At 43.1% G+C, this 23,469-nt stretch overlaps 1 protein-coding gene across 1 annotated transcript in view; it reads left to right on the top strand.

Annotated features, from left to right (window-relative positions):
• Positions 1-23,384, top strand: part of ccdc47 (coiled-coil domain containing 47) — a 50,383-nt gene extending 26,999 nt beyond the window's left edge. The window contains exons 9-13 of the mRNA XM_072249605.1: positions 767-852; positions 6,335-6,393; positions 7,158-7,267; positions 13,118-13,285; positions 18,637-23,384. Of these exons, the coding sequence (XP_072105706.1) occupies positions 767-852; positions 6,335-6,393; positions 7,158-7,267; positions 13,118-13,285; positions 18,637-18,717 (504 nt within the window). The 3' untranslated portion in view covers positions 18,718-23,384. The remainder of the gene's footprint in view (positions 1-766; positions 853-6,334; positions 6,394-7,157; positions 7,268-13,117; positions 13,286-18,636) is intronic.
• Positions 23,385-23,469: the final 85 nt, after the last annotated feature.

The raw sequence follows: 23,469 nt of genomic DNA, 5'->3' as shown, positions 1-23,469 counted from the left end.
AGTATATATAGATATAAACACAGTTAATACACAGATATTAACCTCCCAAAATCTTACAGAGTACAAATATAGTAGTATATAGAAAAAAATACAAAAATATCATGGAAAACGAAGAAAAAATATGCCCCAATAAGGGGGGGGAAAAACCTTAATCTAAATCTACTAATCAGCTAATCTAGTAAATTGGTTTACTAGACCAATACCTGGATTATATGCGTTGTCTTGTGTGGAAAAGTTACACAGGCTTGAGTGGTATCCTCTGGAATTTAAAAGGGTGTTTGTGTTTTGGAGACCAGGAATCAAGAGTTCAGGGGACTGGGTAGGAAGTGGACATAGGCAATATTATCAGTCATAATATTATTGAGTGGCAGAAAAGGCTTAAGGGTTAGATCTATTCCTTCTGTTTCTTGTGTTATCATCTTACTGAACTGGAATAAAGCCCAGTGACAGTCTAAAACGGATAGCATCCAACCTATTGGGCAGTAATGAAAATCTCAGTCATCCATGACCTCACTTTGTCTTTGAACATCGCATAAAGCTAATCCCATGTACCTCTATTTCAGGAGTTCCCAACCTTTATGTCATGGACCAATACTATTAAGCAAGGGGTCCATGGACCCCCGGTTGGGAACCTCTTCTCTATTTATATAGTAGAGGTTGTGCTTGCAGATTGCTGTTGAAATTCTGTTTGGATGTTCACAGGAAGGATTTGGGTGAAGTGTTGCTTGCTGAAGTAGTTAGACAAGTCTTTCCTTTGTGAATCTAGATGGTGCACTTCCTATCGAATCATGCTGACAAGATAGAGTCCATTCATTTCTCAGACCAGTTCTCTGGAGTGAAAATTATGCAAGAGTAAGTATCAATATCGCCCACATGGCAAATTGTGCTCAACTGTAATGTTTCATAATCATCAAAGGTTGTTTTTGGAAATCTGTTTCAGTAAAGATCACTTTTGAGAAATGTAATTCGGGAAGACTTTTCTGTGTTAGAACCTGTGGTGTGGTGTGAGTAGCGAAGGTTATATGTATTGGTACCCTGGAGGAGTATCCATTTCGAGCCCAGGTTTGATGTTTTTTTTTCCAGCTTGTAGGTCTGACAATATTCCGGCAAACTGCCAAACACACATTTGTAAAGCTGCCTTCTGTGATCTCTGCACCTCTGTATGAACATTACTGGCATACAGATATTGCCTCTCCCTCGTAGAGTTCTTGGTGTCAATAACTTCTTAGTTTAATGATGCTTGTTTGGCTTCTACATAACATGGATGCTAGAATCCTAATATGATTAGTTGCCGAGTCCAGAGGGCACAATTTATGTCGATAATGTAGTTTAACAGGGGTCTCCGATGCAGTGTCTGGGCTGAATAAAGTAATTCATGCTGGGCAAACCTGGAAAAAGTATCTTGGTTCCCAGTGACTCCAGCTGAGTGCCTGTGATTGTCAGATAACTACAGAATTGGGCATGGCTGTTGTAGAGTCATAAGAAACTACAACACAGAAATGGGCCCTTTGGCCTGTGTAGTCCATGCTGAAACATTTAAACTGCCTAGACTCATTGACCTGCACCCTGACCATAGCCATCCATACCCTCCCATCCATGTACCTATACAAACCTCTCTTAAATGTTGAAATTGAGCTCACATGTACCACTTGCACTGGCAGTTCGTTCCACGCTCTTATGGCCCTCCGAGTGAAGAAGTTTCCCCTCATGTTCCCCTTAAACTTTTCACTTTTCACCCTTCACCCTTAACACATGATCTCTAGTTGTAGTCCCACCCAACCTCAATGGGAAAAAGTCTGCTTGTCATGCCCTGGGGATCTATCCGCCCTAATTTGCCTCAAGACAGCAGACATTGCCTCTGTAATCTGAATATGGTCCATGACTTCACTGCTGCTTTGTGTCACTTCTATAGACTCTGTGCCCATCTCCCAAGTAAACACAGATGCAAAAATTCATTTAAGATCTCCCCCATCTCTTTTGGCTCCGCACATAAATTACCATTCCGATCTTCCAGAGAACCAATTTTTTTCCCTTGCTAACCTTTCGCTCTTAACATATTTGTAGTAACGCTTTGAATTTTCCTTTACCTTGTCTGCTAGAGCAACCTTGTGCCTTCTTTTAGCCTTCCTGGTTTCTTTAAGTGTTCTGTTATATGTCTTATTCTCCTCAAGCACCTCATGTATTTCTACCTGCCTATACCTACTATGCACCTCCTTTTTTTTCTTAAGCAGAGCCTCAAAATCTCTTGAAAACCAAGGTTCACAAAGCCTATTATCTTTACCTTTTATTCTGACAGGCACATACAAGCTTTGTACTCTCAAAATTTCACTTTTTAGGGCCTCCCATTTACCAAGTACACCCCTGCCAAAAAACGGCCTGTCCCAATCCACACTTGCCAGATCCATTCTGAAATCATTAAAAATGGCCTTTTTCCAATTTAGAATTTCAACTCAAGAACCAGACCTATCCTTTCCTATAATTATCTTAAAACTAATGGCATTATGATCACTAGATACAAAGTGTTCCCTACCCAAATTTCTGTCACCTGCCTTGTCATATTCCCTAATAGAAGATCCAGTATTGCACGCTGTCTTGTTGGGGCTTCTATGTACTGATTAAGGAAACTTTACTGAACACATTTGACAAACCACATCTCATCTGGTATTTTTACAGTACAGGAGTCCCACTCAGTATGTGGAAAATTAAAATCACCTACTGTCACAGCCTTATGTTTTCTGCAATACTTTGCGATCTCTCTACAAATTTGTTTCTCTAGATCCCTTGGACATTTGGATGGTCTATAATATAATCCTATTAACATGGTCAACCCTTTCTTATTCCTCAGTTCCACCCATAAAGCCCTAAAATGGCTTTATGGGTGGAACTGAGGACAAGTTCTCCCGTCTGTCCTGACTGAGTGCTGCTGTGACATTTTCCCTGACTATTAACAACACCCTTCCCTCTTTAGTTTCTACCCCTCCTGCAACCAAGCCTCAATAATATCTACAATATCATAATTCCATGTGTTGATCCATGCCCTAAACTCAACTGACTTTCCTGCAACTCTTCTTGCAACTCGACACTAGTCCCACCATGCTCAACCTTTTGATTCCTGATTTTGTCAGGTCTTAACAACATCTCCCTTCACAACCTCTCCACTATCTGTTCTGGCACTCTGGTTCCCATCCTCCTGCAACTCCAGTTTAAACTGCACAGAGCCAGACTTTGTGCCAGAGACCTGACCTCTGTGACTTTCTTCTGCTAAGTCATCCCTCCTAACAGTATCCAAAATGATATACCTGTTGTTGAGGGGGATGGCCACAGAGCACTGGCTGTTTAATCCCTTTCACCCTCCTGACTGTCACTGAGTTTCCTGTGTCCTGCACCTTGGGTGTAACTACCTCTCTATGTCCTGTCTATCACTTTTTCAGCCTTCCGATTGATCTGGAGTTCATCCAGTTCCAGCTCCAACTCCTTAACGCAGAGTGTTAGAAGCTGCAGCTGAATGTATTTCTTGCAGGTGAAGTCGTCAGGGACAATGAAGGTCTCCCTGCCTTCCCACATCCCGCAAGAGGAGCCTTCAACTATCCTGCCTGGCATCCTTACTGCCCTAACTGTGCAAATATAAAGAAGGAAACAATAAATAAACTGAAAAGAAATCTACCTATAGATTTTCACCTTCTCTCACTCAAGCCGCTCTTCACTGAACCTCGAAGAGCTAAAGCCTCAAAATCCCCATTCTAACACTGTCCACTCCAACAAAGGCCGCTCCACTTTCCCCTGCCTTATATTTATTTGCCCTTGCTAATGAATCCTGATCTCTGATTGGCGCCGTTCAAACACCGAAACTCGCAAAGCGCTGCTGTTTAATGCACATTTGCCAACCTGTGTGAGTTAGTTCTTCTCTTGCTCCAGGTCTCTGGTCGCTGTTCAAATGCTGAAACTTCTGCAAAGCGCTGCTTTTTAATGCACATTTACCAACCTGTGTGAGTCACCTCACCTTGTTTCCGATCTCTGACTGGCCGCCATCCAAATGCCAAAACTCCTGCAAAGCGCTGCTCTTTAATGCGCATTTGCCAACCTGTGTGAGTTACCTCTTCTCTCACTCCTGATCCTCTGGTTGGCCGCTATTCAAACAGTGAAACATCCGCGAATCACTGCTTTTTAATGCACAGTCTTCAATCTGCGTGCATTACCTCTTCTCTTGTTCCTGAACTCTGACTGGCTGCTGGTCAAACTCCCATGAAGCGCTGCTTTTTTGTGCACATTTGCTGACCTGTGTGAGTCACCTCATCTCGTTCCCGATCTCTGACTGGTCGCTGTTCAAATGCCAAAATTCCTGCGGAGCGCTGAACTTTAATGCACATTTGTGGACCTGAGTGAGTCATCACTTCCCTCGCTCCTGATCTCTCGCTGCTGGTGAAATGCTGAAACTGCCGCAAAACGCTGCTTATTAATGCACGCCCACCAACCAGTGGAATCACCTCATCTCTTGCTCCCAGCCTCTGATTGGCCCCTGTTCAAATGCCAAAATTCCCACAAAGCGCTGAATTTTAATGCACATTTGCTGACCTGTGGGAGTTACCTTATCTCTCGTTCCAGATCTCTGACTGGCCGCAGTACAAATGCCGAATCTCCTGCAAAGCGCTGAATTTTAATGCACATTTGCTGACCTGTGGGAGTACCTTATCTCTCACTCCTGATCTCTGACTGGCCGCAGTACAAATGCCGAATCTCCTGCAAAGCACTGAATTTTAATGCACATTTGCTGACCTGTGGGAGTTACCTTATCGCTCACTCCCGATCTCTGACTGGCCGCAGTACAAATGCCGAATCTCCTGCAAAGCGCTGAATTTTAATGCACATTTGCTGACCTGTGGGAGTACCTTATCTCTCACTCCTGATCTCTGACTGGCCGCAGTACAAATGCCGAATCTCCTGCAAAGCACTGAATTTTAATGCACATTTGCTGACCTGTGGGAGTTACCTTATCGCTCACTCCCGATCTCTGACTGGCCGCAGTACAAATGCCGAATCTCCTGCAAAGCGCTGGATTTTAATGCACACTTGCTGACCTGTGTGAGTCACCTTATCTCTCACTCCTGATCTCTGACTGGCCGCAGTACAAATGCCGAATCTCCTGCAAAGCGCTGAATTTTAATGCACATTTGCTGACCTGTGGGAGTTACCTTATCTCTCACTCCCGATCTCTGACTGGCCGCAGTACAAATGCCGAATCTCCTGCAAAGCGCTGGATTTTAATGCACACTTGCTGACCTGTGTGAGTCACCTCATCTCTCACACCCAGTCTCTGATTAGCTGCTGTTCAAATGCCTGCGAAGCGTTGCTTTTTAATGCTTATTTTTTGACCTCTATTAGTTACCTCTTGTCTCGCTCCCCATCTCTAATTGGCCGCTGTTCAAATGCCGAAGCTCCCGCAAATCGCTTTTTAATGCACGCTCATCGACCTATGTGAGTGAACTCTTCTCCCACTTCCGATCTCTGACTGGCCACTGGTTAAACATTGAAACTCCCGTAAACTGCTGCTTTTTAATGCACACTCACCTACTTATGTGAGTTACCTCTTGTCTCGCTCCCTATCTCTGATTGGCCACTGTTCAAATGCTGAATATCCTGCGAAAGGCTGTTTCTTAATGCATACTCGCCAACTTGAGTGAGTCACCTCTTGTTCCTGATCTCTGGTTTGCTGCTGTTCAAACGCCAAAACTCCTGCGAAGCGCTGAATTATAATGCATGCTAGACAACCTGTGCGAGTTACCTCTCTCTCGCACCCAATCTCTGATTGGCCACTATTCAAACAGTGAAACTCCCGCAAAGTGTTGCTCTTTAATGCATACTCGTCAACCTGTGTGAGTGAACTCTTTTTGCACCCGATCTCTGGCTGCATTTCAAACACGATCAATCCTATAAGCTGCTGATGGCTGTCATCCAACCTATAGACTGCTGATGCTCTGTACTTGGGGACCTGCTACTGAACCAATATGAAGTACAGGAAAATGCTGTAACTGGGGTTGAGTCAGGAAGCATGCATTCGTTTGGGAACATGTACGTGGCCTAAACTTCCTTACATCATATACAAATTAGAACATGAAATCCTCGCTGTAGTACTTGTTATGGTGGCCTCGGAAGAATGGGGTATGGTGAAGAGGTTTATTTCTGCTTGGACAGAAGTAAAATCAATACTTTTAATAGTCATTTGTCATTGCAAAATACTCTGCAGTGCCTAATTTGTTGCAGACCTAAATAGTCAGCGGGAAGCTATAGTGAAGATGGTGTGTCTTTAATTTGTTGAATGTCTTTTCTTTCTGTTCAGAGAGGGTCAACCCCTCAAGCTGCCTGACACTAAAAAGACACTACTGTTTACATTTAATGGTAAGTTTCTAAGGGTTATTTTTTATTCCCATTGATGTACTTATCTGGGAGTGAGCATCTTGTGCTCCCTTGGATCTAGAGATGAAATACAAGCTTGATAAGCATTGTTCTTCCAGACCACTGACAACACAGCTGTGTTGCATGTGAATGGGTTGGAGCAGCCAAGTATTTGGATATCACCGACTCTGAAGATGGCCATCCTGTTAATACAGTGGTACAAAGGATAATAACTGAGGTGTCAGCCCCCTGAGAAGCAGCATGCATCATCTCATTATGAGGTAGTACCCTGGAGAGGCTGCACTGTTCCTAACCCAAGCCCTACGTTTCCAACTTCTGCTCAATGTATATGTGATTCCCCAAACGACAATAATCTTTTGCTGCCTCCATGTTTAGTCAAGCTGCAGGCCTGTCTGCACAGCACGACTGGCTCTTGGGTAGCTGATCCTGCCATCCGGGTGCTGCACTGTTGGGATGGTGTTTTGACAGTTCACAGTCAAAGGCATTTTCACCTGTTTCTAGATTTAAAATGACAATCACGTGACAAATTAACTAAAGTGTTACTATTCAGTAAAATAAAGAAGACATCTACAATTTAATTTTATAAACCTTTAGCAAAAATAACATTTCAACCAATAAATTAGAAGAATGTAGATAGCTCCCCTAGGCCAGAGATTAAATCTGACCATTTTACATATTTGACATGTTATTTTTGCATACGTAACATGGTTGAGATCAGGTCATATACTGTATCTACTTCTCTGCAGTGCCTGGAATCGGCAACACTTATCCAAAGGACATGGAGTCCTTACTGCCATTAATGAACATGGTTATTTACAGCATTGACAAGGCAAAGAAGTATCGTCTCAACAGAGAGGTAAGAGCACAGTTTTGTCATTCTTGCTCATATCTGGCTTATCTGGTTTTTAAACGCTTCTTAATCCTCAAGCTTCCCTCTAATTTTTGCTATATTGTGTGCCCTAATTTGCTTTTATGCTGTTTTTGACTTATCTTGTCATCCTGCCTTTAGAATGCTGCTGCTTCTTTGGAATGAACCGATCCTGCGTCTTCTGAATTGCTCCCAAAAACTCTAGCCATTGCTACTCTGCCAACATCCTTGCTAGTGTCCCCTTCCAATAAACTTTGGCCAGCACCTCTCTTATGCATCTGTAGTTAAGTTCATTCAAGTGCAATACCAATGCACTTGATTTTAGCTTCTGTCTCTCAAACTGCAGGGTGAATTCTATCATAGTATGATCACTGCCTCTTAAGAGTTCCTTTACTTTAAACTCTGAAGCAAATCTGGTTCACTACACAATATTCAATCCAGAATTGCCTTTTCCCTAGTGGGCTCAACCACAACCTGCTCTAAAAAGCTATCTTGTAGGCATACTACAAATTCCCTCTCTTGGGATCTAGCATCATCCTGATTTCCCCAATCTACCTGCATATTGATATTCCCCCATGACTATCATAACATTCCCCTTTTGGCATGCACATTTGTAATTTGTATCCCACATCCTGGCTACTGTTTCTAGGCTGGTATATAACTCCCATCAGGATCTTTTCTACTTGCAGTTTCTTAAGGATTCGGCATCCTCTAATCTGATGTCACTTCTTTTTAAGGATTTGATTTCATTTTTTGCCAACAAAGCAATCCCACCCCCTCTGCCTACCTAGCTATCCTATCAACGCGATGTGCGTCCTTGGATGCTCAGCTGTGATCTTTTTTCAGCTATGAATCTGTGATGCCTGCATTGTCATACTTGGAGCCATAGAGTCCAAAAAAAAATTACAGCACAGGAACAAGTCCTTCAGCACATCTAGTCCGTGCCAAACCTAAATTGCCTAGTCCCATCAACCTACACCCAGATCATAACCCTCCATTCCCCTCCCATCCATATACCTATCCAAACTTCTCAACCGTTGAAATCAAGCTCGCATGCACCACTTGTGCTGGTAGCTCATTCCACACTCTCTCATGGCCCCCTGAGTGAAGAAGTTTCCCCTTGTGTTCCACTTAAACTATGACCTCTACTCGTAGTCCCACCCAACCTCAGTGGGGGAAAAAAACCTGCTTGCATTTACGCTGTCTATACTCTTATTAATTTTATATACCTCTATCAAATCTCCCCTCAATCTTCTACATTCCAGAGAATTAAATTCTAACTTATTCAACCTTTCCTTAAATTTTCTCTGTACTCCTTCAATTTTATTTACATCTTTCCTATACGTAGGTGACCAAACTGCACACAGTACTCTCAAGTTAGGCCTCTCCAGTGTCGTATACAACTTCAACATTATATCCCATCTTCTGTACTCAGTACTTTGGTTTATGAAGGTCATTTTGCCAAAAGCTTTCTTTATGACCCTATCAATCTGTGATGCCACTTTCAATGAGTTATGGACTTGTATTCCCAGATCCCTTTGTTCTACCACACTCCATAGTGCCCTACCATTCACTGTGTAAGACCTACCAAAGTGCAACACCTCACACTTGTCTGCATTAAATTCCATCTGCCATTTTCCAGTCCATTTTTCCAGCTGCTCCAGATCCCACTGCAAGCTTTGAGAGCATCCTGAGCAGCTGCATCACGGCCTGGTTCGGAAATTGTACCATCTCGGATCGCAAGACCTTGCAGCGGATAGTGAGGTTAGCTGAGAAGATCATCGAGGTCTCTCTTCCTGCCATTACAGACATTTACACCACACACTGCATCCGCAAAGCAAACAGCTTTATGAAGGACCCCACACACCCCTCATATAAACTCTCTCCCTCCTGCCATCTGGAAAAAGGCACCAAAGCATTCGGGCTTTCACGACCAGACTGTGTAACAGTTTCTTCCCCCAAGCTAACAGACTCCTCAATACCCAGAGCCTGGCTTGACACCAACCTACTATACCCTCTACTGTGCCTATTGTCTTGTTTATTATTTATTGTAATGCCTGCACTGTTTTGTGCACTTTATGCAGTCCTGGGTAGGTCTGTAGTCTAGTGTAGTTCTGTGTTTTTTTTCTTACGTAGTTCAGTGTAGTTTTTTTATTGTTTCATGTAGCACCATGGTCCTGGAAAACGTCTCATTTTTACTATGTTCTGTACTAGCAGTTATGGTTGAAATGACAATAAAAAGTGACTTGAAGCTTTGATAGGCTTCCTCACTGTCCACTACACTCCCAATCTTGGTGTAATACACAAATTTGCTGATCCAGTTAACCATGTTATCATCCTGCTTGTTGATATAGATGACAAACAACAAAGGACCCAGCACCGATCCTTACGGCACACCATTAGTCACAGGCCTCCAGTCAGAGAGGCAACTATCTACTACCACTCTCTGGCTTCTCCCGCAAAGCCCACGTCTAATCCAGTTTACTACCTCATCTTGAATGCCATGCAACTGAACCTTTTGGCCAGCCTCCCATGCGGGACCTTGTTAAATGCCTTACTAAAGTCCATGCAGACAACATCCACTGCATGCCTTCATCCACTTCCTCAAAAACCTATTAAGACTTGTTAGACATGACCTACCACACATAAAGCCATGCTGACTATCCTTAATCAGCCTATGTCTAGTCCAAAGACTAACATAACAGGTCCCTTTGAATACATTCCAATAACTTTCCCACAACTGAAGTCAGACTATAATTTCAGGCCTGTAATTTCCTGGTTTATGTTTAGAGCTTTTTTTTAAAAAAAAACAGCAGAACAAGAGTGGCTATCGTCTAGTACCTCACCTGTCGCTAAGGATTATTTAAATATCTCTGCAAGGGCCCTGGCAATTTCTGCACTTGCCTCCTGTAAGATCTGATGGAACACCTTGTCAGGCCCTGGGGATTTATCCACCCTGATTTGCTTCAGGATAGCAAACATCTCCTCCTCTGTAATCTGTACAGGGTCCATGAAGTTGATGTTGCTTTGCCTCACTTCTATAGACTCTGTGTCTATCTCCCAAGTAAATACAGATGCAAAGAGATTATTTAAGATCTTCTCCATCTCTTTTAGCTCCACACATGAATTACCATTCTGGTCTTCCAGAGGACAAATTTTGTCCCTTGCAATCCTTTTGCTTTTAATATATCTGTAGAATCCCTTTAGGATTCTCCTTCACCTTGTCCACTAGAACAACTTCATGCCTTCTTTATGTCTTCCTGATTTCTTCCTTAAGTGTTCTCTTGCATTTCTTATACTCCATAAGCATCTCATTTGTTCCTATTGGCCTAAACCTGTTATGCACCTATTTTTCCCTTAATCAGGGCCTCAATATCTCTCAAAAAACCAAGGTTCCCTAAACCTGTTATCTTGCCTTTTACTCTGACAGGCGTATACTTGTAAAGGCTTTGTACTCTCAAATTTTTACTTTTGAAGGCCCCCCACTTAACAAGTACACTACAAATTTGTTCCTCTGTCCCTTGGACTGCTGGGTGGTCCATGATATAGCCCCATTAACATAGTCATATTTTTCTTATTTCTCAGTTCCACCCATAAAGCCTCACTAGATGAGTTCTCCGATCTGTTCTGATTGACCACTGCTGTGACATTTTCCCTGACTAGTAATGCCACCCATCCCCCTTTTAGCCTCTGTCATGTCTAAAACAACGGAACCCCAGAATATTGAGCTGCCAGTCCTGCCCCTCCTGCAACCAAATCTCACTAATGTCTACGATATCATAATGTCATGTGTTGATCCATGCCCTGAATTCATCTGCCTTCCTACAATACTACTTGCATTGAAATATACACGGTTCCAAACAACAGTCACACCATGCTCAACCTTTTGGTTGCTGACATTGTCTGAGGTCTTACCAACATCTGTCTCCACAACCACTCCACTATCTGTTCTGGCACACTGGTTCCCATCCCCTTGCAACTCTAGTTTAAACACCACCATGCATCACTAGCAAACCTCCCCGCTTGGTTATTAGTTTCCCCCTTCTATTTAGGTGCAAACCATCTCTTCTGTACAGGTCCCACCTTCCCTGGAAGAGAGCCTAATGATCTAAAACTCTGAAGCCCTCCCTCCTACACCAACTCCTTAGTCACATGTTAAACTGTATGACCTCGCTTTTCCTGTTTCTAACCTCACTAGCACATGGCATGGGTAGCAATCCTGAGATCACAACCCTGGAGGTCTTGTCCTTTAACTTAGCACCGAACTTCCTGAACTCCCTATAGAGAACCTTGTCATTCTTCCTACCTATGTCATTAGTACCTACATGGACCATGACCTCTGGCTGCTCATCCTCCCACTTAAGAATGCTAAGGACTCAATCCGAGATGTCCCTGACCTGGCACCCGAGAGACAACATACCATCCAGGAATCTTGTTCTCGTCCACAGAACCTCCTCCCTCCTCTCTGTTCGCCTAACTAATGAATCCCCTATCACCACAGCTCACCTCTTCTTCCCCCTTCCTTTCTGAGCCACAGAACTAGACTCAGTGCTGGAAACCTGACCACTGTGGTTTTCCCCACCCACAACAGTGTCAAAAGTGTTGTTAACAGGGATATCTGCACTGACTGTTTAAACCCTTTCACCCTTTTGACTGTCACCCAATTTTGCTCTGACCTGCACCTCAGGTGTAATTACCTCCATATCACCAACTCAGCCTCCCAAATGATCCAGAGTTCATCCAGTTCCAGCTCCAACTCTTTTAATGTGGGGTGTTAGAAGCTGCAGCTGGATGTACTTCTTGCAGGTAAAGTCATCAGGGACACTGGAGGTCTCCCTGCCTTCTCACATCCCCGCAAGAGGAGCATTCAACTATCCTCCCTGTCATGTCTACGGTCCTAGCTGTGCAAATATAAAAAAGGAAGGAATAAATAAACTGGGAAAAAAATACCTACAGCTTTTTCGCCATCTCTCACTCAAGCCTTGTTGAAGCCTCAAGGAGCTAAATACTGAAATTCCCACTCTAACACTGTCCATTCTAACAAAGACAACTTTGATTGTCCCACCTTATTTTAATTTGCACTTGCTAGTGAATCCCGATCTCTTATTGACCACTGTTCAAGCGCTGAAACTCCTGCACAGCGCTGCCTTTTGATGCCAGCCTGTGTGAGTCACTCTTTCTCTTGCTCCTGATCTCTTATTGGCTGCTGTCCTAATGCCAAATCTCCCGTGAAGCTCTGCTTAATGATGCACACTCGATAACCTTTGTGAGTCACTCTTTCTCTCGCTCCCAATCTCTGGCCACTGTTCAACTTGCCAGTTTCTACTGCATTATAAGATTGCCCATCTTATTTCGTATACTGTGTGTATTCAAATATAACTTCCGTTCTGTACTCACCACCCTTCTTCTCAATTTTGTCTCCATATTGGCTGAAGTTAAATTCTTATCCCAAAGAGTAGGGAGTACCTGGAATACACTGCTGGAGAGAGGGGTGGAAACAGTTACTGACAGTATTAAAGAAATGTCCAGATGAGCACCTGAATTGTCTTGGCATGCATAGAAGACTGTGGGCAAGTACAGGAAGATAGGATTAATGCAGATGGGTGCATGGATGTGATAGAGTAAATGGCCTTTTTCCACACGGTACGATTCTGTAAAGTATAAATAAATCAAATTGTTTGAAAATTTCTGATTCCATTTCACCCTCCTTTTTCCTGCTCTGATCTCTTACACTGATCCTCCCCTCTGCCTTCCATATTTCTTCCCCGCAGCCTCCAATGCAGTGTTTGAATGGTATTATACTGACTCATTCCTACTTCTTCCCATCTGCCGAAACAGGGAAAACTGAAAGCTGATAAAAATCGTGCTCGTGTAGAGGAGAACTTCCTAAAGATGACGCATGCACAACGTCAGGAAGCTGCGCAGATTCGCAGGGAGGAGAAGAAACGAGCAGAGAAAGAAAGAATTATGAACGAGGAGGACCCGGAGAAACAGCGCAGGCTTGAGGTACAAAATGATCCCCGGCTGACTGGGTTCACTTTCGCATCTTATAGCCATAGTCATAGTCATACTTTATTGATCCCGGGGGAAATTGATTTTCGTTACAGTTGCACCAGAAATAATAAATAGTAATAGAACCATAAATAGTTAAATAGTAATATGTAAAATTATGCCAGTAAATTATGAAATAAGTCCAGGACCAGCCTATTGGCTCAGGATGTCTGACCCTCCAAGGAAGGAGTTGTAAAGTTTGATGGCCACAGGCAGGAATGACTTCCTATGACGCTCTGTGTTGCATCTCCAGTGGAATGAGTCTCTGGCTGAATGTACTCCTGTGCCCACCCAGTACATTATGTAGTGGATGGGAGACATTGACCAAGATGGCATGCAACTTGGACAGCATCCTCTTTTCAGACACCACCATCAGAGAGTCCAGTTCCATCCCCACAACATCACTGGCCGTACGAATGAGTTTGTTGATTCTGTTGGTGTCTGCTACCCTCAGCCTGCTGCCCCAGCACACAACAGCAAACATGATTGCAGGGGCCACCACAGACTCGTAGAACATCCTCAGCATCGTCCGGCTGATGTTAAAGGACCTCAGTCTCCTCAGGAAATAGAGGTGGCTCTGACCCTTCTTGTAGACAGCCTCAGTGTTCTTTGACCAGTCCAGTTTATTGTCAATTCGTATCCCCAGGTATTTGTAATCCTCCACCATGTCCACACTGACCCCCTGGATGGAAACAGGGGTCGCCGGTACCTTAGCTCTCCTCAGTACTTGCAGAGTACTGGCCTTTCATTTCTGCAGCCTGGGTTCAGATACAGCTGAGATTATTGGAAAGAAGTTATTTGAAACAAGGACCCAAGTTAACCTTGTCTGTTTTGTCCCACTCTGCTTCAATGTAAACCTCTCACTTTTTCTGTATTATTTCCCAGCCAAGAGGCAGTCAATCCTGTCATAGAGGTCCGTGTAAAACATGAATCAGAGGTTATTCCTGATCTGTAAGGCTCAGCACATACTCTGTTTACCTGCAACTTGTCGTAAGAGCCATAGTACCATTTGTATCCACTTACTGCCTATCACTTCAAATATGTGTTAGCTGTGGTGAGCCTGTCTGGGCTGTCACTGAAAGTTAATGGTAATTGCCCTCCTATAGTTGTCATTGAGAACATGGTGTCAAGCTGTTGTTTCAGTCAGCTGCAGGTGTTGTGAATTTGCTCCCATAGTTTTGTCAGTTAAGACATTCAGGGATTTTGACTTGGCAACCGAATCAGGATGGTTTGTAACTTGGAAGCGAGTTTGTAACTTGCTCTCACAGGCCTACTGCTTTCCAGAATCATAGAGTGCAGATTCAGAAGATAGTGTTAAGAAGGCGTTAGTGAGTTGCAACAATGCATCTTGGAGATTTGTTGCACAAACTATGCTCTGTCAGTGGTGGAAGGGGTAATCCATTTGTATCCATGACAGTACAGTTGTGATAAGTGGCTGTTTTTGAGGTGCATGCTGGCAATGCACACTCATTATTGGCATCGAGTGTTCCCAGACCACAAAAGTAAATGTCTCTTGGTTGAGATGCTGTAGTTGCTATAACTGCACTGCTGTGAAGTTTTTCCAAGGAACTATATTCACTTGCAACTGGTTATTGCCTTCCCCTATTTTTGTATAATCATTGCACTGAGAAGAGCAAGGATAGCTTAAGCTGTCAGTTTACTTCTAATTTTTATTTTGCAATTTTATGTCTGCACTACACTGCTTCTCATTATGTAAGCCAGTGATAATGATTCTGACCTGAATTTCTGACAAGTGGTATCAGTTGCTCTAACTGAGAATATAGGCAGCAAGGAGGATTACTTGCTGAACCACAGATGCCTAAGCCTCATTTGTGTGGTGTAGGATTTTTTATTTTCACATTGTTGAATTGATGAACAATTTTAGGACACAGATTGCAGTATGTGGTATCACATCTCAGTGTATGCAAATTACAAGCAGGAGCAGACTACTCAGACTCAAGCCTTCACCTCTCAACAGGATAATGTTTGAACTGATTGCAAATGCCAATGACCTTTCATCCCTTTGCTTATCAAGGATCTATCACTCTCTACCTTAAAAACATTCAAAGACTCTGCTCTCTCTGCCTTTTAATGAAGAGAACTCCAAAGAGTTTTATTTCTTACATCCATCTCGAACATGGGGAAGTAAGAATCTTTGTTGCGTCTCCATCACTATGTACAAGTAATACGGAAGGGAAATGTGGGAGGATACTGCACTGGAGGGAGGAGAGCTGGGGGGGACTTTGGGGTTCTAACATTTAATTGTCATTCATTCTTTGGGGCACTCCTCTGTTTTCATGGATGGTTGTGAAGAAAAAGCATTTCAGGATGTATATTGTATACACTTCTCTGACATTAAATTGTACCTTTGAACCCTTTGAAACACTATGATTATGTACATAACTGTTTTGTTATACATGTAAGTACAGTCAGATATGCAATCAGATCAATGCGTATTGATAAATCTGATGGCCTGGTGAAAGAAGCTGTTCCGTAGCCTGTTGGTCCTGGCCTTAATGCTGTGGTACTGTTTGCCAGACGGAAGCAGCTGAAACAGTTTATGGTTGGGATGACTGGAGTCCCTGATGATCCTCTGAGCCCTTTTTATGCACCTGCTGTAGACGTCCAGACATTGCTGTTCTGCGTCATCCCTGTTAGTGTTCCCTTCCTATCAACTTTAGCCAGCTCCTCTCTCATGATTAATAGAGGGCTATGGGTAAGCCTAGTAATTTCTACGGTAAGGACATGTTCAGCACAACTTTGTGGGCTGAAGGGCCTGTATTGTGCTGTAGGTTTTCTATGTTTCTATGGCTCTAATTCCCTTTACTGTAATAGACAATAGGTGCAGGAGTAGGCCATTCGGCCCTTCGAGCCAGCACTGCCATTCACTGTGATCATGGCTGATCATCCACAATCAGTATCCAGTTCCTGCCTTATCCCCATAACCTTTGATTCCGCTATCTTTAAGAGCTCTATCCATCTCTTTCTTGAAAGCATCCAGAGACTTGGCCTCCACAGCCTTCTGGGGCAGAGAATTCCATATATCCACCACTCTGGGTGAAAAAGTTTTTCCCAATTCTGTTCTAAATGGCCTACCCCTAATTCTTAAACTGTGGCCTCTGGTTCTGGACTCACCCATCAGCGGGAACATGCTTCCTGCCTGCAGCGTGTCTAATCCCTTAATAATCTTTTATGATTCAATAAAATCCCCTCTCATCCTTCTAAATTCCAGAGTGTACAAGCCCAGTCGCTCCAATCTTTCGACATATGACAGTCCCGCCATCCCGGGAATTAACCTTGTGAACCTATGCTGCACTCCCTCAATAGCAAGAATGTCCTTCCTCAAATTTGGAGACCAAAACTGCACACAGTACTCCAGGTGTGGTCTCACCAGGGCCCTGTACAGCTGCAGAAGGACCTCTTTGCTCTTATACTCAATTCCCCTTGTTATGAAGGCCAGCATGCCATTAGCTTTCTTCACTGCCTGCTGTACTTGCATGCTTGCTTTCAGTGACTGATGTACAAGAACATCTAGATCTCGTTGTGCTTCCCCTTTTCCTAACTTGACTCCATTTAGATAATCTGCCTTCCTGTTCTTACCACCGAAGTGGATAACCTCACATTTATCCACATTAAACTGCATCTGCCATGCATCTGCCCACTCACCCAGCCTGTCCAAGTCACCCTGCATTCTCGTAACATCCTCCTCACATTTCACACTGCCACCCAGCTTTGTGTCATCGGCAAATTTGCTAATGTTACTTTTAATTCCCTCATCTAAATTGTTAATATATATTGTAAACAGCTGCGGTCCCAGCACTGAACCCTGCGGTACCCCACTGTTCGCTGCCTGCCATTCCGAAAGGGACCCATTAATCGCTACTCTTTGTTTTCTGTCAGCCAGCCAATTTTCAATCCATGTCAGTACTCTGCCCCCAATACCATGTGCCCTAATTTTGCCCACTAATCTCCTATGTGGGACTTTATCAAAGGCTTTCTGAAAGTCCAGGTACACTACATCCACTGGCTTTCCCTTGTCCATTTTCATAGTTACATCCTCAAAAAATTCCAGAAGATTAGTCAAGCACGATTTCCCCTTCGTAAATCCATGCTGACTCAGACCAATCCTGTTACTACTATCCAGATGTGTCATAATTTCATCTTTTATAATTGACTCCAGCATCTTTCCCACATGTAATACTGATACATGTTCTACTCTCCCCTCATATTAGATTCCTCTTCTTTCAGCCCTTCACCTCTTCCACCTATCACCTCCCAGCTTCTCATATTATCCACCCATCTTCCCCTCTCACCTGCCAGCTTGGAGTCTTCCCACCCCTCCCCCCTCTTCCCTACCTTATTCTGGCTTCTCCCTCCTTCCTTTCCGGTCTTGGCATGAAATGTCAACTGTTTATTTCCCTTCATAGATGATGCTTGACCTGCTGAGTTCCTGCAATATTTTGTGTGTTGTTCAAAACTTTCAGCCTCTGCAGAACCTCTGGCTTCCTATAACCACACCCCCCTCCCCAACTTTTGTGTTCTATGATTTGGGTAATAATTATCCCTATGCTACCTTCACCATCTTATGCAGCTACCCTTGGACGTGTACATTAAGGATCCTCTATTCCTCAATATTTCCTGGGGTTATATCATTCACTGTGTATGTCATCACCTTGTTACTGCTCCCAAAATGTGTGTCGGGAGAAAACTCTGTTTGCTTTTCTCTGTTTGATACTAACTCATCAATATTGTCCAGAAAGCAAATGGCTCAACATGGACATGATGGAATGACAGGAAGGTCCTGGTTTGGTTATGTACGCCATCAACAACAACACCAGTCTGTGAATTTAGGATTCAAACCCCCATTCATTCATTTTTCTTTCGTATTCCTCAGAATGCACTTTTGCTTCAGTGAAAAGGCTGAAAAAAAAAATCGGGAACTGGGACTTGTGTAAGCCCTTTCATGACCTTGGCAAAGCTATAGCTGTCATTTCAGAAATGTGGCAATAGTTTGCACATAGATGTCCCACACAGTAACATGATCGTGCTCAGATAAGTGAAGGTTGGGGGAAAAATATTGGCACGGTATTCGATGAGCAATTCTCGTCAGGGGCTGGAGAATCACTGCTTTATTTCATTTGAAAGACAGGACTTTAACAGTGTACCATTCCCTCACTACTTCTCTAGTTTAGGTGTTGTAGGTAAGAAAAGTTATAAACACTCATTGATGTATGCCCAGTTGGCTACAGGTTTTCCCTTCTCTCTCGTACCCCTCACGTGGTTTAAATGTTTCCTCTTTCTCATAGGAGGCTGCTCTCCGTCGTGAGCAGAAGAAGCAGGAGAAGCGACAGATGAAGATGAAACAGATCAAAGTGAAAGCAATGTAAAAGCACCAAATAACCAGGGGTGGGGGAAGAGCGAGGATGCTGCCTGGAGACAGCAGACCACATCAAATTTAAATGTTTGATTTTAATGAGAAGAAACTCAGGGCACTCAAATAATTGATCTGCAATTTATACAACCTGTTCCACAGATATTGTTCTTGGACAATCTGGAGTAGTGTGTTTTCCTCTCCTCTTATTGTACTTCTTGCCCTCGATTCAACATGAAAATCTCTTTGTGTTCTGTGCAGTGCTGAGGTTAGGCTGTGGTTTGGGCATTTGTACCACATTAGCAAACAGTGGGATGCATCGGTGCTGTTGTGGATCCCTGATTTAATCCTGTAGTTTTACAGACATTAAATTTCTCATACTGTTATCTCCCTTCTGTTCCACAGTTCTGTTAATGAAGAGCCCCAAATGCTACATTGAATTTGAATGGTTATTAAAGACTCTTTGCAACAATGAACTACAGGATCGATGTGTAAGGTCTGTGATGTCTTGGTTCTGTCCCATGCAATGTGCTGGTTAGACTGAGTAATGGGAAGCCCTTTCAGGACATGGCTCCACCTTAGTGATTGAAGGAATTCGCATTCACTGGGTGGGTTAGTGGGGAGGGATCTGAGTGGCTGTAGTTGGAAAACTCCTGCTGCTCCTCCACTAAAGAAGCAACATTTGTCAGGGTTTCTGCACTGGAGTTTTTTCTGTTACCCTTCTTTGTCTTCATCGTCTTTTCATATCCTCAACTTTCCAGAAGTCACACTCAGGTTAGGACAAGAGAAGTGGAAGGGGCACAACAGACTGCAGATGCTGGAATCTAGAGTAGAGAAAAAACTACTGGAGGAACTTGGGTTGAGACCCTGCATTAGGGCTGTGAGAGTGTGGAGGGTTTACAGCTCGTATAAAGAGGTGACAGGAAGGGCTCAGGTGGAGGTTGGTAGGTGATAGGTGAATCCAGATGAGGAGGGAGATAATGGGCAGGTAGATTGGGCGGTGGAGGTAGAAGCAGAGGCTGGAAGGTGACGCTTAGAAACAGGAAGCTGCGCATGCTAAAAGGAGATAAGGTGATATCACTGGGTTTACTTAACATTCCAGAATCAGGAGAGTCTTGTTTCTACTTATCACCTTCCAGCCTCTACCTCTATCTCAACACTGCACCATCCTCCTTCCCCACCCAGCTCCCTATCTCCATGAAATCTGCCTTCACTTAATTTCACTTGTTGCCTTACAGCCCCTGGCTTACCTGTTTTTCTGCCCCCACCCCCTCCACCCCATCCTCATCCCACTCTTCCGCTCTCTTCCCCTCTTCACTATCTTCTCTCTACTCTCACAGCCCTGATAATCCCTTTGCCTTCATAGATCTTGCCTTTGGTGGCAAAAACAGGAAAACAGATTATTATCTGAATGGTGGCCGATTAGTAAAAGGGGAGGTGCAACGAGACATGGGTGTCATTATACACCAGTCATTGAAAGTGGGCATGCAGGTACAGCAGGCGGTGAAAAAGGCGAATGGTATGCTGGCATTCATAGCAAGAGGATTCGAGTACAGGAGCACGGAGGTACTACTGCAGTTGTACAAGGCCTTGGTGAGACCACACCTGGAGTATTGTGTGCAGTTTTGGTCCCCTAATCTGAGGAAAGACATCCTTGCCATAGAGGGAGTACAAAGAAGGTTCAGCAGATTGATTCCTGGGATGGCAGGACTTTCATATGAAGAAAGACTGGATGAACTGGGCTTGTACTCGTTGGAATTTAGAAGATTGAGGGGGGATCTGATTGAAACGTATAAGATCCTAAAGGGATTGGACAGGCTAGATGCAGGAAGATTGTTCCCGATGTTGGGGAAGTCCAGAATGAGGGGCCACAGTTTGAGGATAGAGGGGAAGCCTTTTAGGAGCGAGATTAGGAAAAATTTCTTCACACAGAGAGTGGTGAATCTGTGGAATTCTCTGCCACAGGAAGCAGTTGAGGCCAGTTCATTGGCTATATTTAAGAGGGAGTTAGATATGGCCCTTGTGGCTACGGGGGTCAGGGGGTATGGAGGGAAGGCTGGTACAGGGTTCTGAGTTGGATGATCAGCCATGATCATAATAAATGGTGGTGCAGGCTCAAAGGGCCGAATGGCCTACTCCTGCACCTATTTTCTATGTTTCAACATACTGAGTTTCTCCAATACTTTTTTTTTTGCACAAGATTCATGTGTTTTTGCTCAGCTTAAAGCATTAAACAGTTTATCAGTTGGCCAGTTTAATTAAAAAGAGTGGACATCTTTCCAGAATAAAATCATGATAAATAAACCTTTTCAAAGTTGGGGGCTTGGTGGAGAAGATATTGGAAGGAGTGTTTAAAAAAAAATAATAAATAAATTGCCATTCTGGCCAGTCACTGCCATTTGAACCATGCCTACCTGTAAATCTGTGACCAGTGGCAATTGTTCTCCTTTGTTCATTGTAGTGTCTGGACATCTCCAAGCCAAAAGCCTGTGGTTTGTAGAGTTTCCAAACAGTGAACGTTCTGCCAAGCACCCACACATGTTAGCCTGTGCGCCTTACCAAAGGCCACAGAGTTTAGGATTGAGTTATGTAATAGGAACTGTAAAATGTACATATAGTGTGGTCATCAGCTTTAAGATCTTGGAACCTGTCACTTAGTTCACCCCAGGCATCAACTTGAGTTGCCAAGATAGCCTGCTGCATCTAACCAACAAAGATATTTTAAAAATGTTTGATTCTAGACCCTGGAAAAGAACTGGAAAGCTATCTTTTCATCTGCTGACTGCAGAGGACACAGCAGCAACTAACTGATTTTCAAAGGTTCTTCCCTTACTAATAAATCCAATCGATCCCTGGCTGTTCCTTAAGGATTTGTGTGGTGTGGGGAAAGAAGCAAGAGGTAAAGTATAGGGTCATTCTCCTTTTGGCATACTGTCAATTTGCTGCCTTGTAACACCTAGAGTCCTAGAACACTACAGCACAGAACCAGGCCCATTTAGTCTGTGCCAAACTATTAATCTATCTAGTCCCTTCAACCCGCACCCAGACCGTAGCCCTCCATACCTCTTCCACCCACCAGTAATCCTGATTAATTTGGAACTCTAGTATCAGTGGCTTAGGACCTTTCATATTCAAAATTTACTATGGGACCTAGTGACAGTGTACCTACTAGGAGTGTTTGTGTGATCTTTGGAGGATTACCTCTGGGTTTGGGAAAAGGCTTGCCAGGATGTGTCACCTTATGGAAGCATATTGATTAGTCTGTTGTTCTTCAGTTTGTGTTATTAAACTCAGTCCTGCATCTCAACGTCTCGTGGAGGCCAGAGTTTTAAATGCACTGTTCAGATATTTGTCCCAAGACTGATGAGGCTGATGGTGAATGAATGTTTTAGCACCAATCCTGTAATAGAGCAGGCTATGTTGTAGGCATCCCAGAATAGGACTCCATAAGTTAATCTCTGCAACAATGTATTTTAATAGAAAATTTTTAATTTGCTCTTCATTTGAGATTTTATTGTGTTGAACTTTCAATGACATCTATAAAACTCTTGACTCTGATTAATTCTCTCCTAAACTAGATTGCTTTAAAAAATATTAATCCCATATTCCACCCTTTCAGTGTTCCAGGTTTCTCTTGTTTTTGCGAATAGAGTTTTCCTCATGTTGCTCCTCAATGGTTCAACACCCCCTTGAGCCTGAATTTTGCACATGCTGCTCATACAATGGTTCCAGACTTTTATAAAATCAGTAAGAAACTGTTTAACTAATTACTTAAATACATATAAACCCTGTCTTCCAGACCTGCATAACATGGGCTTCAGATGGTATGATATCAATGCATCAGCCTCTACATTAGAGCAATGAACCAGTTTAATCTTGAACACCATTGATATTTATGCAATGCAAACCATGTGTACAAGGCGTTGTGGCTTAAAAAAATGTTTGGTCAGTAATTCTGGATTATTTAGAATGCAATGAATACCATGTCAATGGGTTCAATATAAACTTTCTGTAAAGTGGTTAAACTTCAGTGTGTCAATAGAACAGTAGGGCTCAACGGACATCTAGTTATGGGCTAGAAAATATCAGCAAACCTTACCTTCTGATTCCCACTCTCTAATAACCCCAGAAGGTTCAACTGGGACCTGCAGTGAATGGTCAATCTGAAACTCAATCTGGGATTTGGGCATGCAAAATTCCTGGGAAGAATGTCAAAGGAGTTTGTATCCCAGGATCCTGTAGATGTTAACATGTTCAAGAAAGAGGCAGTTGAGTGTTTATATATAGTACTCTGCTGCATATTGGAATGGAGACTGTAAATCTGATTATTCTGTTAACGTGACAAAGTAAATTTCCACTTGTACATCTGTTGAGAAAGGAAATGTTCATGTGTAGATCTAGTCCTTGCGATATTCAGCTGCAGGGTAGAGCCTTGACTAATCTGTTTTGGAGGAAAACCTAAGCCCTTTGCCACTTTGCAGTAAAATCGCTTCTGCTGATATTCTGTACATTGTATCTGCCATTTTAATTCAGTAATGCAGTTACACAAGATTGAAAGAGGGGGGTATACGCAGAATCTTTTTCTTCTTGAGTTTATTTAAGTAAATGGATAACATTGACTCTCATAGTATGTGTGTGGGAAGCATGGACTTAATAAAAGAAAACTTTTGTATTAGAATGAAAGCTTGGTGTTTAGTTCTGCTTTTCTTTGTTTCTGAACTGATTGAATTTCTATCACATCCAAAATACAGCAGATATAGAAGCAAGA

Source organism: Mobula birostris, chromosome X, assembly GCF_030028105.1.
Source record: "Mobula birostris isolate sMobBir1 chromosome X, sMobBir1.hap1, whole genome shotgun sequence".
Taxonomy (NCBI): Eukaryota; Metazoa; Chordata; class Chondrichthyes; order Myliobatiformes; family Myliobatidae; genus Mobula; species Mobula birostris.
This window is presented reverse-complemented; position numbering and strand designations above follow the sequence as displayed.